Source organism: Symphalangus syndactylus, chromosome 21 (assembly GCF_028878055.3).
Source record: "Symphalangus syndactylus isolate Jambi chromosome 21, NHGRI_mSymSyn1-v2.1_pri, whole genome shotgun sequence".
NCBI classification, from domain to species: Eukaryota; Metazoa; Chordata; class Mammalia; order Primates; family Hylobatidae; genus Symphalangus; species Symphalangus syndactylus.
This window is the reverse complement of record NC_072443.2, coordinates 11,933,630-11,949,364: the sequence shown is the minus strand read 5'-3', so window position 1 is coordinate 11,949,364 and position 15,735 is coordinate 11,933,630. Positions and strand designations below refer to the sequence as shown.

General features: G+C 34.9%; 1 protein-coding gene across 5 annotated transcripts in view; it reads right to left on the bottom strand.

The window, feature by feature from the left end:
- GBE1 (1,4-alpha-glucan branching enzyme 1) overlaps positions 1-15,735 on the bottom strand; it is a 282,806-nt gene that overhangs the window by 152,835 nt on the left and 114,236 nt on the right. For all 5 annotated transcript variants that reach the window (XR_010118596.1, XR_010118594.1, XR_010118595.1 and 2 more), the window contains exon 7: positions 12,640-12,849. Coding sequence is in view for 2 of the 5 variants with exons in the window: in XM_055260356.2 (XP_055116331.2) it covers positions 12,640-12,849 (210 nt within the window). In the remaining 3 variants the exon portion in view is untranslated. The remainder of the gene's footprint in view (positions 1-12,639; positions 12,850-15,735) is intronic.

Below are 15,735 nucleotides of genomic sequence, written 5' to 3'. Positions count from 1 at the left end.
CTATTTTGGTTAAGTTATATGTTTAATTTCTTGAGAAAGAGACATTTAGTACTTTCATAAAACATATACTTTTTTAGTTTATTGCTACTAAAAGGGTTTATTGAAAAATAAAATGTTATTATAACCACCTAACTCAATAAATGGATGTAGATTTACCCAATGTAATGATTACAAAGCTGTAACAGCAAGAGCCTTCAGACTACTTGCTATACCTGTGTCACTCAATGCAATTCACATGGGGCTACTGAGCCCTGGAAACCTGGCTAGGGAGGCCACAAACTGGATGTTTAATTGTATTTTATATTGATGTAGATTTAAAAACTGGCACTCAGTTCCATTACTGCAAAACCTAAGTATGTTTGAAACAACTCAGGTAGGTGAATCGACTTTTTGCTGTAAAGTTATGAATATTAAATACATATCAACTATTTCTCATGAAAAATTAACATCCAAATTGAGATGTGCTCTAAGTGCAAAATATACACCAAATTTCAAAAATGTAATACCTCTAAAATATGTAAAATGTCTTATTTCTCAACTGATTTTTACATTGGTTTACCATTGTTACATGTTGAAATAATACTTTAAACATGTAATCAATAGAGTTAAACTAGTCAATGTTATAGAAAATAGCTTAGGCATTACATGAAAAAATTTGTCACCTAACTCCATGATTGAAAAAGATGAAAAATTCTGATTTAAAGTAAATGTTCTGAGAATAAAATCCCGTTTTCCTCTCACAAAAGAGCATCATAAAACAGGATCCTAAAAAATACGTAAGACATTCCCTAGGCTGTGCATGGTGGCTCATGCCTATAATCCTAGCACTTTCAGAGGCTGAAGTGGGAGGATCACTTGAGCTCTGGAGGTGGAGACCAGCCTGGGCAACATAAGAAGGAACCCATCTCTACAAAAAATAAAAATAATTAGCCAGGCATGGTGGCATTTGCCGTTGGTCCTAGCTCCTCAGTAGGCTTAGGTGGGAGGACTGCTTGGGTATGAGAGGTCAAGGTTGTCATGAGCCATGATTGTGCCACTGCACTCCAGCCTGGGCAACAGAGGGAAACTCTGTCTTTAAAAAGGAAAAAAAAAAAAGATATTCCCTGATATAAAATGCAAAATAAGCAAGGTAGTCAATTCAATAACCGATTAGTAATATGCCTTTGGCACCTGAACATTTAAAACATAAGTGGAGGAATGCTTCATTTATTCGACATTGGAGGGAAACAAAGTAGTCCACATAAAATCTACACAGTAATCCCTCATTAAAACACAGTAGACAGGTAACTTTAACTTAATCCCTAAAACAACATTTGAAAATTTAACAATGACCAGGTGTGGTGGCTCACACCTGTAATCCCAGCACTTTGGGATGCTGAAGTGGGCAGATCACAAGGTCAGGAGATCGAAACCATCCTGGCCAACATGGTGAAACCCCGTTTCCATTAAAATACAAAAAAAAAAAGAAATTAGCTGGGTGTGGTGGTGTGCACCTGTAGTCCCAGGTACTCGGAAGGCTGAGGCAGGAGAATTGCTTGAACCTGGGAGGCGGAGATTGCAGTAAGCCGAGATTGCACCACTGCACTACAGCCTGTCAACAGAGCAAGACTCTGTGTCAAAAAAAATAATAAAAATTTTTAATGGAAACACTTTGAAATTATATTTTACTTTTTTTTTAATCATACTTTAAGTTCTGGGATACATGTGCAGAATGTGCAGGTTTGTTACATAGATATACATGTGCCATGGTGGTTTTATGTACCCATCAACCTGTCATCTACATTAGGTATTTCTCCAAATGCTATCCCTCCCCTTGTCTCCCACCCCCCAACAGGCCCTGGTGTGTGATGTTCCCCTCTCTATCCTCATATGTTCTCATTGTTTGACTCCCACTTATGAGTGAGAACATGCAGTGTTTGGTTTTCTGTTCCTGTGTTATTTTGCTGAGAACGACGGTTTCCAGCTTCATCCATGTCCCTGCAAAGGACATGAAATCATTCTTTTTTATGGCTGCATCGTATTCCATGGTGTACATGTGCCACATTTTCTTTATCCAGTGTAATAGTGATGGGCATTTGGGTTGGTTCCAAGTCTTTGCTATTGTGAATAGTGCTGCAATAAACATACATGGGCATGTGTCTTTACAGTAGAATGATCTACCTATCTGACAAACAGCTAATATCGAGAATCTACAAGGAACTTAAACAAATTAAGGAGAAAAAACAAACAACCCCATCAAAAAGTGGGTGAAGGATATGAACAGACACTTTTCAAAAGAAGACATTTATGCGGCCAACAAAGATGAAAAAAAAGCTCATCACCACTGGTCATTAGAGAAATGCAAATCCAAACCACAATGAGATACCATCTCATGCCAGTCAGAAAGGTAATCATTAAAAAGCCAGGAAACAACAGATGCTGGGACGATGTGGAGAAATAGGAACGCTTTACACTGTTGGTGGGAGTGTAAACTAGTTCAACCATTGTGGAAGACAGTGTGGCAATTCCTCAAGGATCAAGAACTAGAACTACCATTTGACTCAGCAATTCCATTACTAGGTATATATCCAAAGGATTATATATTTTACTTTTTCCTGTCATCTTAAAAATAAATTTTGAACATGACTTGAATGACTCGGACTCATTATCATCAATTATTATACTATACTGCAGTCTAATGATGCCCAGAGGGGCAATTACACTACGCGGAGCTGTTTGCTGCTACACATAAGTGGCCTCACAATGCTGTGCCTTCGGTTTTGGTTTCTGACCTTGATGCATTTTCTCTTTCTTCCATTGTTTTTAGCTGTGACTTCTCAATACTGTTAGATGTAGACCACAATTGGTCAGTTCTGCAATTGTTCTTAATTTCGTCCTTCTACCAAAAAATAGCTTGACATCCTTTTAAAAATAGTGATACAACAATGAACAAATATCCATAAACATTATGGTACATGTTTTGGCTCATGAAAAAAATATTATTACTTGTTTCAATGCTTGTAGTTATGTTTCAGAGAACGAGGCTGGCTAGTAAGTCTGACCACAGATAATCATGACAATGATATTGTGATGACAGTGACAATGACAATTTATCACAACTATAATTGAGACACTGGGGGAAGTGTGTAATGAACCCTTCACAATTATACAAGGCAGAGAAACTATAATCTTATTAGTATTTTACAGGGGGGGAAATTAAAGTTAAACTTAGAAAGATTTATCTGGCTGTGATTACGTGCTAGTAAGTGGTGAACTAGTATTTGAGCCCAGGCCTATACCGATTCTCTATACTGCCTGCAAGGTCAGTATCTATATTTATATTTTAAAAACAAATTAACAGCAACTTAGATGCAAAGCATTAAAAGAAACAAGGTTACCAAATTTTAACTATGCAGATTTCTTTAATAAATTTGTATTCTGCTTTACTGAGCCTGATATTAAAAGACACTTATTTTGTTTATTCCTCTACTACTTAAAATCAAGGAGATATTACACAATTCTGCTAAGTGATAATATACTAATAGTTGAGGTTTATAAAATTATCATTGCTAATACAAAATAAATTGAGTATTAAATACTGTATTTAAGCTATGAAGGTACAGTTGTCCTTATTAGATTTGACTTATGGCTTAATTTATTTGGTAGTTTAGTAGAATCTAATTTGTTGCGTGTCCCCTAAGGCACATTTTGGAACCCAGAGACAGCCTTAGTGACTGGTTTTTATCCATCCTGCATGTATGTTGCTTTGGTATGCACAGTGAATGAAAATTTTAAACTAATTGTATGACATTTTAACATGGGGAGGTTTCATATAAAATGTGGGCTCCTGACTTAAATAACTAGAAGATGTGACTCCATGGGTCCACATTCTCAACACGAATGCAACTGACAATTGTATTCAAAATGGTTTGTGAATGGCAGCCACCTCAGAGGAGATCCGTTTGCCAGGTTGCCAGTAAGAACCAGCTGGCCTGCTTCTCTCGGTTACCTGCCTCGTTTGCGAGTCCTGCTTTTATCCGTTAGTAAAAATCTGAAAGTATAACTCCAAACTTTCCATGATATTCTATATTCTAGTTTGTTGCACATTTTCAATTGTATTATTTTATGCAGTCTGAACCACTGCCCTATGGCACATAAATAATATCATTATGAGTTCTTTATACATGAAACTGAAACTCAAATGTAAGCAGCTTGGTTCAAGAGCAGAGAGGTAAAGATCATCCAATTCTAAAACCACCCACTTTATACTGTGTATTAAATCATCAATTAATCTTAATTCTATATAGTATACATGATTATTGCTATTATTAGTGCTGTAATCAGTATTTTGGGGGGAAACATCTTGTGTGGCTTTCTTCACTGTTTTCAGTACTAAAGAACAGGAATCTATCACATCACTTTGCAGTGTTGCCTCCATGGCAAGCATGATGGTGAAAAGTTTATGACAGAGACTGAGAGAGAGAGAAAAAGAGAGAGAAGGAGAGATCAAGAGACAGGGGAAAAAAAGAGAGGTATTTTACTTTACATAAAATATATCCCATGAGAAACAATAAATTATTAACTTTCCTTTCACATCTAATATGGAAACAACAAATACATCACTAAAATTAAAAAATAAACAACTATTCCAAATGTCACATGGTGGGAAAGACAATGGAGAAAAGTTAGTGAAGGAACATGTGGCAGGGAAGCATGGGAGGGACTGGATGGATTATTTTATATCAAGTGGTCTGGGAAGCATGTAAAGCACCTAATGCTTCAAAATTGCATGAGTGAAGGTATGACAGTAACCATCATGAGTATCATAATCTCACCAAGGCAAGGGGAACGCACCTGGACAGCTCATCGGCCTCCTTCACTGTTCTTAACACAGTGTTGAGAACAGAGCTCCAGTCTCAGACAAGTTGGCTATCATGCTGTTTTGTTTCCTAAAGCTCTATGAGAAAATGTAACTGTAACTGCCCCCAAGTTTTACTGATGCTTTCAACAGACAGAATTTGAAAGGCTATACAGGTAAAAGTCTATTCTTGGGGAGACAGTTAAACCTAGAAGTAGACAACGAACCAAATCCTGTGGCTATCAGCTTCTCTTACATATGGTGAAAGAAACAGAAGGAAGACCAAAGATCCAAGTTACAACTAAATAGTGATGCCTCAACATTATAAAATGTAGATGGGAAATGCAAAAGTTAGATAAAAATCTGCCTGATCACTAATCTAAGTTAATGGGAATAAGGTCCTCAAAAATGAATAATTTTATATTACTTATATATGGATGCTTTCAAAATTATAAGAAATACCTATATTTTCTGAAAGTCAGTGGCTTAATGTAACATGAGTTATTTATCTGCAGCATAACAGTAAGGAAATCATTCAGCTAGAAAACCATGAAATATCTCTTCATAACTTCAAAACGGCTAGTCTATTCTGTAGAAAATAGACATGCTTAAACAAGCTGTTTTGCTACAACCAGATAAAAACAGAAAAATTTATTTTTCCCACTTTTAACCTGCTTATTTTAAAAGGTCATAAACAAGACCATTATTATTATAGATACCACATAATTCCCAGACTTAAATAGATAATCACTTGAATAGGGACCTTGGACCATTTTCACAAGCATGCACCAACCATTGTTTCAAGCGAAAGAGAAGAAAATAGAGAGATGTTTGAGGGCAATGAGCAGCATTTCTAAACTTAAGGTAAATTACCCAGTAGAACTATCCTACTTCAGCATGAGTTTACATTTGAGAAGGTGAATGTTATAGGTGAGTAAGACGTAAATACTCCAGATACTTTCAAAATATCCCTGTGCTCCTAAATTTTAGGCTTGTGGGGAATAAACGAGGCAGATAATACCAGGAACAAAGTTTATACAAAGACGGTAAATCCTTACTCCTGTGCTGCACTCTGCATCAACAGAAACTTTTCTGCTAGACTGAGTAATCTAATAAACCCTGTGAGAGAAGTTATATTTCTACCATTCAAACTCAAATCCAGACAGATTAGACTGATATAGCAACTTTCTTAATCTCTTTTACAGAAGAGAATTAGTCTGTCTGAATTTTGAAGCTAACTCTACTTTATTTGAAAGAGTAGTAGATTTAACTGTTCTCCTTCATCAAGCTGAAATAAGATTCTGGTTTTAACAAGGAACAAATGCTGAAAGGGAAAGAAAAAATACTAAGAAAACAGGAAGACTTTTAATGGGACACTCAATACTCTAAAAAGTTATTAACAATCATACTGTGAGATTATAATATTCTTAATGAAGAACAGGCTATCAGTTAGTTACTGCTTGTTTTTTACTGTCTGACTCCCTTTGGAATAGTCAGCTGCTTGCTAAACTGTCCGAAATGTCTTTTAATCATCCATCATTTGTTTTTTGGCTTTTTTTTTTTAAAAAAAATGGAATTTTGCTCTTGTTGCCCAGGCTGGAGTGCAATGGCGCAATCTCGGCTCACTGCAACCTCCGCCTCCCAGGTTCAAGCAATTCTCCTGCCTCAGCCTCCCAAGTAGGTGGCATTACAGGCATGCACCACCACACCCAGCTAATTTTGTATTTTTAGTAGAGACAGGGTTTCTCCATATTGGTCAGGCTGGTTTTGAATTCCCAATCTCAGGTGATCAGCCCTCCTTGGCCTCCCAAAATGCCGGGATTACAGGTGTGAGCCACCATGTCCAGCCATTATTTGTTTTTGTAAAGCATATAAGGCAGGTATTTACATGTCTAAAATGATGCTGTATTACTTCAATTATAAAAAAATTCAGTGCTTTGAAATCAATCCAGTGAAATTAAAAACAAATATATTAGCTCTCCCTTATTTTTAGGAGGTACAGTCTAAGACTGCCAGTGGATGCCCGAAACCATGGATAATACCAAACCCTATATATACTGTGTCTTTTTACATATATACCTATGATAAAGTTTTATGTATAAATTAGGCACAATAAGAGATTAACAATAACTAATAAAATAGAACAATTATAATATACTGTAATACAATTTATGTGAATGTAATCTTTCTTTCTCTCAAAATATTATACTGTACTCACTCTTCTTCTTGTGATGCTATGAAGATGATAAAATGCCTACATGATAAAATGTAGTGAGGTGAATGACCTCATTGTGACGTAGCATTAGGCTACTATTGAAAACTAATAAAAAATTTATGAACTGCTTATTTCTGGAATTTTCCATTTAATATTTTCAGGCTAAAGTACTATGAGTAACTGAAATCACAGAAAGCAAAACCACAGATAAATGGGGGTGCCTACTGTACTCTGAAAGGAGTGATTTTTTTTAAGTCTATCTTTCCAAAATTTCTGACAAACATATGCTCCAAGCATATATATTGAATAATGCATCATAGTATATGTGTATCTCTAACTTTACCAAATAATACCAAATTGTTTTCAAATGTGGGTGTACACACTTATCCTTTGTATGCTATTTTTTCTGTTTTTTTTGTTTTTGTTTTTGTCATTGGGTGAATTGTTCTTTTTGTAATTCAATGACAAAATCAAAAAGTAGTGTATGACTTAAAAATCCTCTTAAAAATAACTTTAGAGTTTTCCATTCATGTCATGGTTGCTTAGTTTTTAAATAATCTTGCTAATCATGATGGTGTCATATACTCGTTAGCTAATATACTGATACATAATAATCCTCAAATTAGTATTTATCATTGAGAACTGATATGGTCATGATGTAATATCATATATAATTATGCTAAAATTGTGTTTAGAATACTTGCATCTATGGTCATGAGGGCTTACCTCAGGAATGCAAGACTGGCTTACCATTAAAAATCAATTCTAATTAACCACAGAAAAGCCATATGGTAAGATATCATAGAATAATTACCTCAGATACAAAAATCCACTCTGAGCAGGGAGAACCCCTTGAATTTCCTTCCACACACTAACTTGTAAAAAACGCCCACCATGGTTAAGAAGCCCCAAATATTATATATAGTGTCTATACTAAGAGTACTTTATTCCACATACTTATGACCCTAAAAAGGCCAATTGGACTCATTTTTGTTTCTGAAAACAACTCTAGTTGCTCAGGAAAAGAGAGTATCTTTTAGCCTAATGTTTACCATATTATGAACTCAAGCTGATGAAATATAACTATATTAATTTTGTGTCCAAACAGAAGTTTAAGGAGGAAAAACATGAGCATTAGATCTACTCTGCTATCTCCTTTAGAAGTCAGTATTTTATCTTTGAAAGAAAAATTTAACAAACAAAAGATATTCATCTGAAGACTTAGTAATGATTATGGCATAATAGTTATTTAAATCTAACAAGTTTTCATTGTCTTAAAAGTGCATTTATATAGTGCCAGAGGAATATGCAAACAGAATTTAAAACTGGGACCACTACATTATATTCATTATTACTAATTCTAGAAACTCCTGAAACTTATGGGTGACATACTTGTCAGAAAGTTCTCTTTACCAAATAAAGGACAATCCAATCTCTGTGATGAACTGTCATTACTAATTTAGCAAAGCTAGAAGGCAGTTCAGCTGAGTAGACAGAAAATTAAAACATGGGCAGTTCCTGATTGGAAATTTATTCATAGCAGCTAATGAAATAGTACGGTCAGGATCTCTGGTATTACTCAGAGTAAGAGATTTAATTCTGATAACTTTGATGATGGCACTTGAATCACAGATTCTAAATGGTGACAGGTTGTGACATATAGATAGGATAAAATGTGCATCAGCAACATATCTCTACAGAAGCAATTTTATAGCATAAATTTTTTCAAACAGTAAATATAATAATTTCAAAAATTATGACAAAAGTTTTCAAAGAAGAGGCTTCAGTCTTAAGCAAGCCATGTGCCATATTTATGTCTGTTTGTCAATGAGTTATAAAATTAATCAGCCTAACAAATGTAAGGGGTGGAAAAATTTATATTTAAAATATGAAACATAAATTGTAGTTTCTCATTTCATCTGAATAAGGAACAAATTCAAAATTACAGGCAGAGTAGCTATTTTATGAAGAGGGTGAAAGTGAAGTATTGGGTTATGTATTTCTATGCATGTAAGGAATATTCATTAAATGCATTCACATATAGCTAAATACAAGTATGTTGTTCACATTTTTTAAATATAGTTTTTTTATTTTGAATTTTCTGTGCCTTTTTAAATTTTCTGATTACAATGGCATTATTTTACAATGAAAGGTATATTTTTTAAAAATTGGCTATTTCAGACATAACTCTCTGATAATACTCATAACAGAAATATGGCTGAGTACATAATATTTCCACATGAACAGGTATTTCAATACATCTATTTTGAATTTGTAAAGTAGCATATTATATTTGTTGTGTGTGGTTAAAATTACTTAACGCCCCTTCAAAGGGAGGGGTGTTAAGGAATTTTAAGGCTATGTGCAAAATTCTCTTATCTTTATCTAACAAGTTTTATTAGATAAACTAACAAGTTTTCAAGTTTTCTTGAAACTGTGATTGACCAGTAGTTTTCAGCAGAAATGGCACTCTGCCATGTTCTAAACCCAGACCATATAAAATGGCAGCTTGCACATCCTGTCTTTTGGGACTATCACTCTTGTGAGAAAGCCCACGTTGTCTGTGGAGTGGGCTAGGAGGAGGGGAGCTGGGGTCCTCAATCTCACAACCAAGGCTGAGCTCCTAGCTGACAGCCAGAACCAACTGTAGGTCACGTGAGTGAACCATCCTGAAAGCAGATGCTCTGTCCCCTGTATGAGCCACCCCGGCTGACACAAGGTGAAGAAAAGAAGAGGAGTCCACACTGAGGTATATCCAAATTGTGAGTTTGGGAATAAAATAAATATTGCTATTAAGTCACTAAATTTTTGGCTTACTAAGCAGCAATAAATAACCAAAAGAGCAAAGTAGGACTTTGATCATGAATGCTAAGAAGTATTTGTTTAAATGAATTTATATACACTGGCTTTGGAGGATTTTATCTATATTGTTTAATAATGTCATAACTAATTGTGATGGTTTATACTGACTGTCAACTTGATCGGATTGAAGGATGCAAAGTATTGTTCCTGGATATGTCTATAAGGGTGTGGCCAAAGGAGATTAACATTTGAGTCAGTGGATTAGGAAAGGCAGACCCACCCTCAATCTGGGTGGGCACCATCTAATCAGCTGCCAGCGCAGCCAGAATAAAAGCAGGCAGAGGAACGTGGAAAAACTAGACTAGCTTAGTCTTCCAGCCTCCGTCTTTCTCCTGTACTGGACGCTTCCTGTCCTCGAATATCAATTCCAAGTTCTTCAGCTTTTGGACTCTTGGGCCTTTCACCACAGACTGAAGGCTGCACTATCGGCTTCCCTACTTTTGAGGTTTGGGGGCTCGGACTAGCTTCCTGGCTCTTCAGCTTGCAGATGGCCTACTGTGGGAATTCACCTTGTGATCCTATGAGTCAGTTCTCATAATAAACTCCCCTTGATAAATACATATAGCTTCATATATAAATATATATATATATATCCTATTAGTTCTCTCCTGCTAGAGAACCCTAATACATTAATAGTATAAACCTATATAGAAAATACTAGTTCTATAAAATGGGAAAATTTAAATATTGGTCAAATAGAATGACATGTAGAATAATACAAATGCAATTTAATGAAACTATATTTACAGAGGACTAAGCCTATATGACAGCAGAAAAAAAACAAATAAAATGGTCACAATAAAAAATAAATTAAGCTAAAACTATATGATGCTTTATTTACCAAAAGCATGCACATGAGAAAGATTAATAGTTAATTCAATAAAAAAGAAGCCAAGTATTAAATAACAATGTTAAGTTTGTCTCAATTTCTGTAATAGAAATGTTTTTGGAAACAATGATGTATGATCTCTTTTGTTTAGAAAATTGGCTAAGTTTAAATGCACTTTAGTACAACAAGGTGCACTACGATAAACACATGAATAAAATAAAAATGTTGTATAACATAAAAATCCATCCACTTAATGTATTTCTTTGTAAGGTATAATTCTACAGAAGAATTGTTTTAAAACATAAAAATCTAACTATTTAATAAATATATTTCTTTCATAAGGCACAGTTCTACAAAACAGTGAACCCTCATTCATCCAAATATAAACCAGAGTTCAATTAATTGAATTTCTTGTACATATTCTACTTCTATAAGATGTACTCGATGTAATTAGTAGAGTTATGTAATTGCAGTTTTTTGCCAATAAAAGGGCAAAAACCAAAATTACTTTTGCACCAACCTAATATATCACAGAATTAATACAGATTTAGTCTTTTTTATTTGCTATAAATCTGTGGCATAAAAATAAATGTTCAAAAGGTGACATAAATACAAAATACATTCATGAGCAAAATTATATTAGCCCCCAAACTCTGCCTCCTTCTATAATAAAAAGCCTGAGAATAAGAATGATTAATCAGTTTCTACCAGAGTGAGGCTGGACCAGGAACCCAGCTACCATCTTGTTTCCTTTCTCACCTGTTACACTGTCTTATCTGGCATGAGTGATTCCTGAATGGCTATGAAATATAAAATAATGTATGACATCCAGAAATAATATATGAGTTTCCTTCATATATAAGTCATCTAATTTAGGTTGAAAAATGAGACTTCTTCATTTTTATAAAATTATTTGCTGAGACACTTTTCTATACAGTCTATTTTCCAGGTATATGTATGTTTATGTATGATGCAACACTGGAAAGAAAATTCATCAATTTTTTTCAAAAATACATATACATATATAAAATATATATAGTACGTATATAATACCTATACATATTTCAAATATGTATATTATAAAAATATGTATTATACATTATTTGATACTTTGCTACTTTTAATATGCTTGACATTTTCATTTTTTCACTTACAATAAATAATAAACACAAGTTCATGGTTTTTTAATTTGTCTTTTTAATTTTTGCCATATGCTATTTAATCACGTAAAACATCCTTCTCCTTAGATGGTAGAAGAGGTCAGAGATCTGTTTGATCTTAACAAATGGTTTCAACACTAAGCCTTAGTTTATTTATCTGTAAGATGGCTATGACAATAGTGTTTACCACATGTAAGTAGAATTGCTGTGCAGATTACATAAGATAAAATAGGTAGCTAATATATCTAAAACACTTGGCACCATACATGAAACATATTATATACTAGTAACTGTTGTTTTATAGTTATAAATTAATTTAGCTGTAATCAAAACCATGTAATTTTAAGATATGAAGCAATGAAGTACGATTTTTTTAAATGGCCTACCTAAAACAATGTATTTCTCTAGTAAAAGGAGACTGGCTATGGTTTAAGTCAACTTGATAAAGTGGCCTCTTAGATATTAAAAAAAATGATTCACAGTAAAATTTTTAAATGATTATATAACCAATATATTTTACATGGCATAAGATATGTAAAATTGAAATTTAATGAAATATACCACAAATACATGTGCTATACAAAACAAGGTAAAATCCCCTGTACAACAAAAATAAATCCAATTAAGAACATTAAGTACCACTGAGAGAGTACACACACAATAAATTTAGTAAAATTCTTAAAAATTAATCGTAAACAGCAACAATAGAAAACATTTCTATATTGTATGTACCTACCTGGAGTAGGCAAACAATCTGCTATCCCAAAGATCATGAGTCCCTCTAGGTCCGGAATGAAAATAACAGGAATCTGTCCCATCAAACATATTCAATCCATCTGCTGAATTTTTTGAAGCATGGCTGTGTACCACATCTAAGAGGACTATGATACCCATGGAATGAGCTGTGTCTACTAGTTCTTTTAGCTCTTCAGGTGTTCCATAACGGCTAACAATAAAGAACACAGCAAAACAAGATTACATCATATTTAGAGGAAATAGCTGATTGTGCATCCATTGTTTCACCATCACAGTACTAGATACTTTAAATATCCAAACAGCATGTGACATGATACTTGGATACAACTCAAATTTGCTTAATATTTGATATTAAGCAAATTTAAAACCATTAAGTTAGAAAATCATTTAAATCGGGTTATTAAATATAGATTTATACCCCAACCAAAATTCACATTTTGAGGATGTAAATAATAAAACTCTGCTTCTCTATTTTCAGAGCTTCTGATTTCCACCTGAAGCAAGTCATTCCTGCTCTCATGTTTGCCCACTGCCCATTACTTTCAGGGTGTACATTTGAGATTGAGGGGCTCTTCAAGAATTTATTAGAATATCCATGGTGCCTTGATTGAGGTTATCCTTTCTGCATTTATTCCAAAAATAGAATGCACACAGTTGGGCCAAGACAGCATGCCACGTTTGTCACCACCCAAGTAAATAAGATGGGTAGCTCACAAGCAGGTGTGTTTGTGTTAAAGGTAGCCCCCTAGTCTTAACGAAATAGGTAACAAAAATTACTCACAGAAGAAGGCCTTTCTTAACTTGTGTAAAATTTTGACATTATAGTCACCCACAGCATCAACTTTGCCCTTTAAATAGTCACCCTTGCCTTCAATTGTTTACTGTCTCTCTTTCTCACTAGACTATATGCTCCTTGAGGGCAGTGGCTGTTACTATCAGGCTCCTCATGATATGGTACAGTGCTAAGTATACAGCAAGTCTCCTGATAGCCAACTCCACTGAGCAGCAAGAGCTGTCTTTTAAAACTGCAAATAAGATCAAGTCACCTACTTAAAATCATACTTGTGCTCCCATTGATCCCAGGGTGAAGACCATTGTCCTGATCATGGCCTATCGCACCATCTACTGGGTCTATCCAATAATGCTAATTATCCTATGACACTCTCCCACACCCTTTTTTTTATTCCAGCCACCTATCCATTTTTATACTCATTGAACAACATGTTCAATAATAAACAGCCTTAAAGTTTTTTTCATTCAGCCATTCACTCATTCCTTCATTCATTCCTTTATTTGTTTGCCACTTACTAAAGTCATCTACCATGCGCCATGACATTTTCTATGTTCTGGAGATACACCAGCGAAAAAAATAAACACCACTGATCATATGGAATTTACATTCCCATTGGGAGACAACAAACAAGCAAAATACATAGAATGTCAGATAATAGTAAGTGTCCTAAAGAAAACAAAGAAAAGCCACTGGTGGGAAGGGAAGGTTTGCTGTTTTAAATAGGGTCATCAGTTAAAGTTTCATGGAAAAGGCAAGAAAAAAAGTAAGAAGAAAGGCATAAGAATATCTAAGGGTAAGAGCATTCAGACAGAAAGGAACAGCAGGTGCAGCGGACTGGGGCAGGGATGAGCTAAGAGCATTTGAAGAAAACCAAACAGGCTACTCTAACTGACTCTAAATGGTCAAGAAAGAAAAGAGGTGAGCTCTAAGAGTCAGCCAAGAAGCACATCAAATAAGGCCTCGGGAACCAGTGTGAGGCCTTTTGCTTTTATTCTGAAGGAGACAGGGATTCATTAGGGGTTCTGGGCAACGGAGAGACATGATCTGACTTTAATTTTTAAATGATTACTCTGGCCACCGTGCAGAAAAATTGACCATAATTGGTAGAACAAAGGTAAGAGAAGGGGAAAGACAGCATGAGAAAACACAGTGACCAGTTAAAGAGCTATTGAAATAATCCAGGTAAAAGATAATCACAAGTTGGACATGGGTGGTGGCAGTGGGGGCAGTTGAAGCAGCCAGATTTGGGATATATTTTGAAGTTACAGATGGCTAGATTTTTTAATAGCTAGCGTGTAGGGAGGAACAGAAAGGGACAAGTCAAGTATAATGCCAAGATTTTTGGCTTGAACAACTAGAACATGAAAATGTCATTTACTGAATTAGAGAAGATGGCAGGGGGAGGAAGTTTGAAGTTAAGATCAGAAATTTAATTTTGGACACAAGAAGTTTGATACATGTATTAGATACCCAAACATCAAATATATACTTTCTGAAGTTCAAAAGATAGGTCAGAGAGACTTAAGTTTGGGAGTTAACATATAGCATATATTTAAGCTACAAAACTGGATGACACTTGATGAGATCCTCCCGAATACTTCATACAGATGAAGAAGAGAATGGAACTAAGTTCTGAGTATTGAGATGTCCAATATTTAGTGGTCATAAAGATGATGAGGAAAGAGCAAAGGAAATTAACAATAAGCAACAAGTGAGGTGGGAAAAGCAACAAGTGGAGGTTAAAATATTCTGGAAGCCAGGGAAAGAAAAAGGTTTCAAGAAGGTGAGAGTAACCAGCTGTACCAAGGAGTACTGACAGCTGAAGTAAGCTAAGAATTGCCCATTGTCCTCAACAATGTGAAGGTCACTAATACCCTTGACAAAAGCAACTTCAGTGAAGAGGCAGACAGCATACTTGGAGTGGGCTCAGGAAAGAACCAGAGTGGAGGATTTGGAGACAGTATTATAGATAACTTATTCAGGGAAAACTAATATAAAGAGAAACAGGTAAATGAACCAGTATCTTTTTTCTATGTCTGGAATGTCACCTATTTACGCCCACTTCACCCCTCTCCCCAGTTAACTCTTAGTCGTGTTTTAGATCTCACTTGCAGTATTTGTTCTGATCTATTCTAAACTGATCAGACTTCTGATTATAGCTCCCTGTCATTTTCATTTTAGCTTTTATTACAGTTAAAAATAATAATCTGTATGAATGATGACGGGAGAAATGTCTATATGCCATACGTCATAAACTCCATGACACTGAGAGTGCTGGAATTC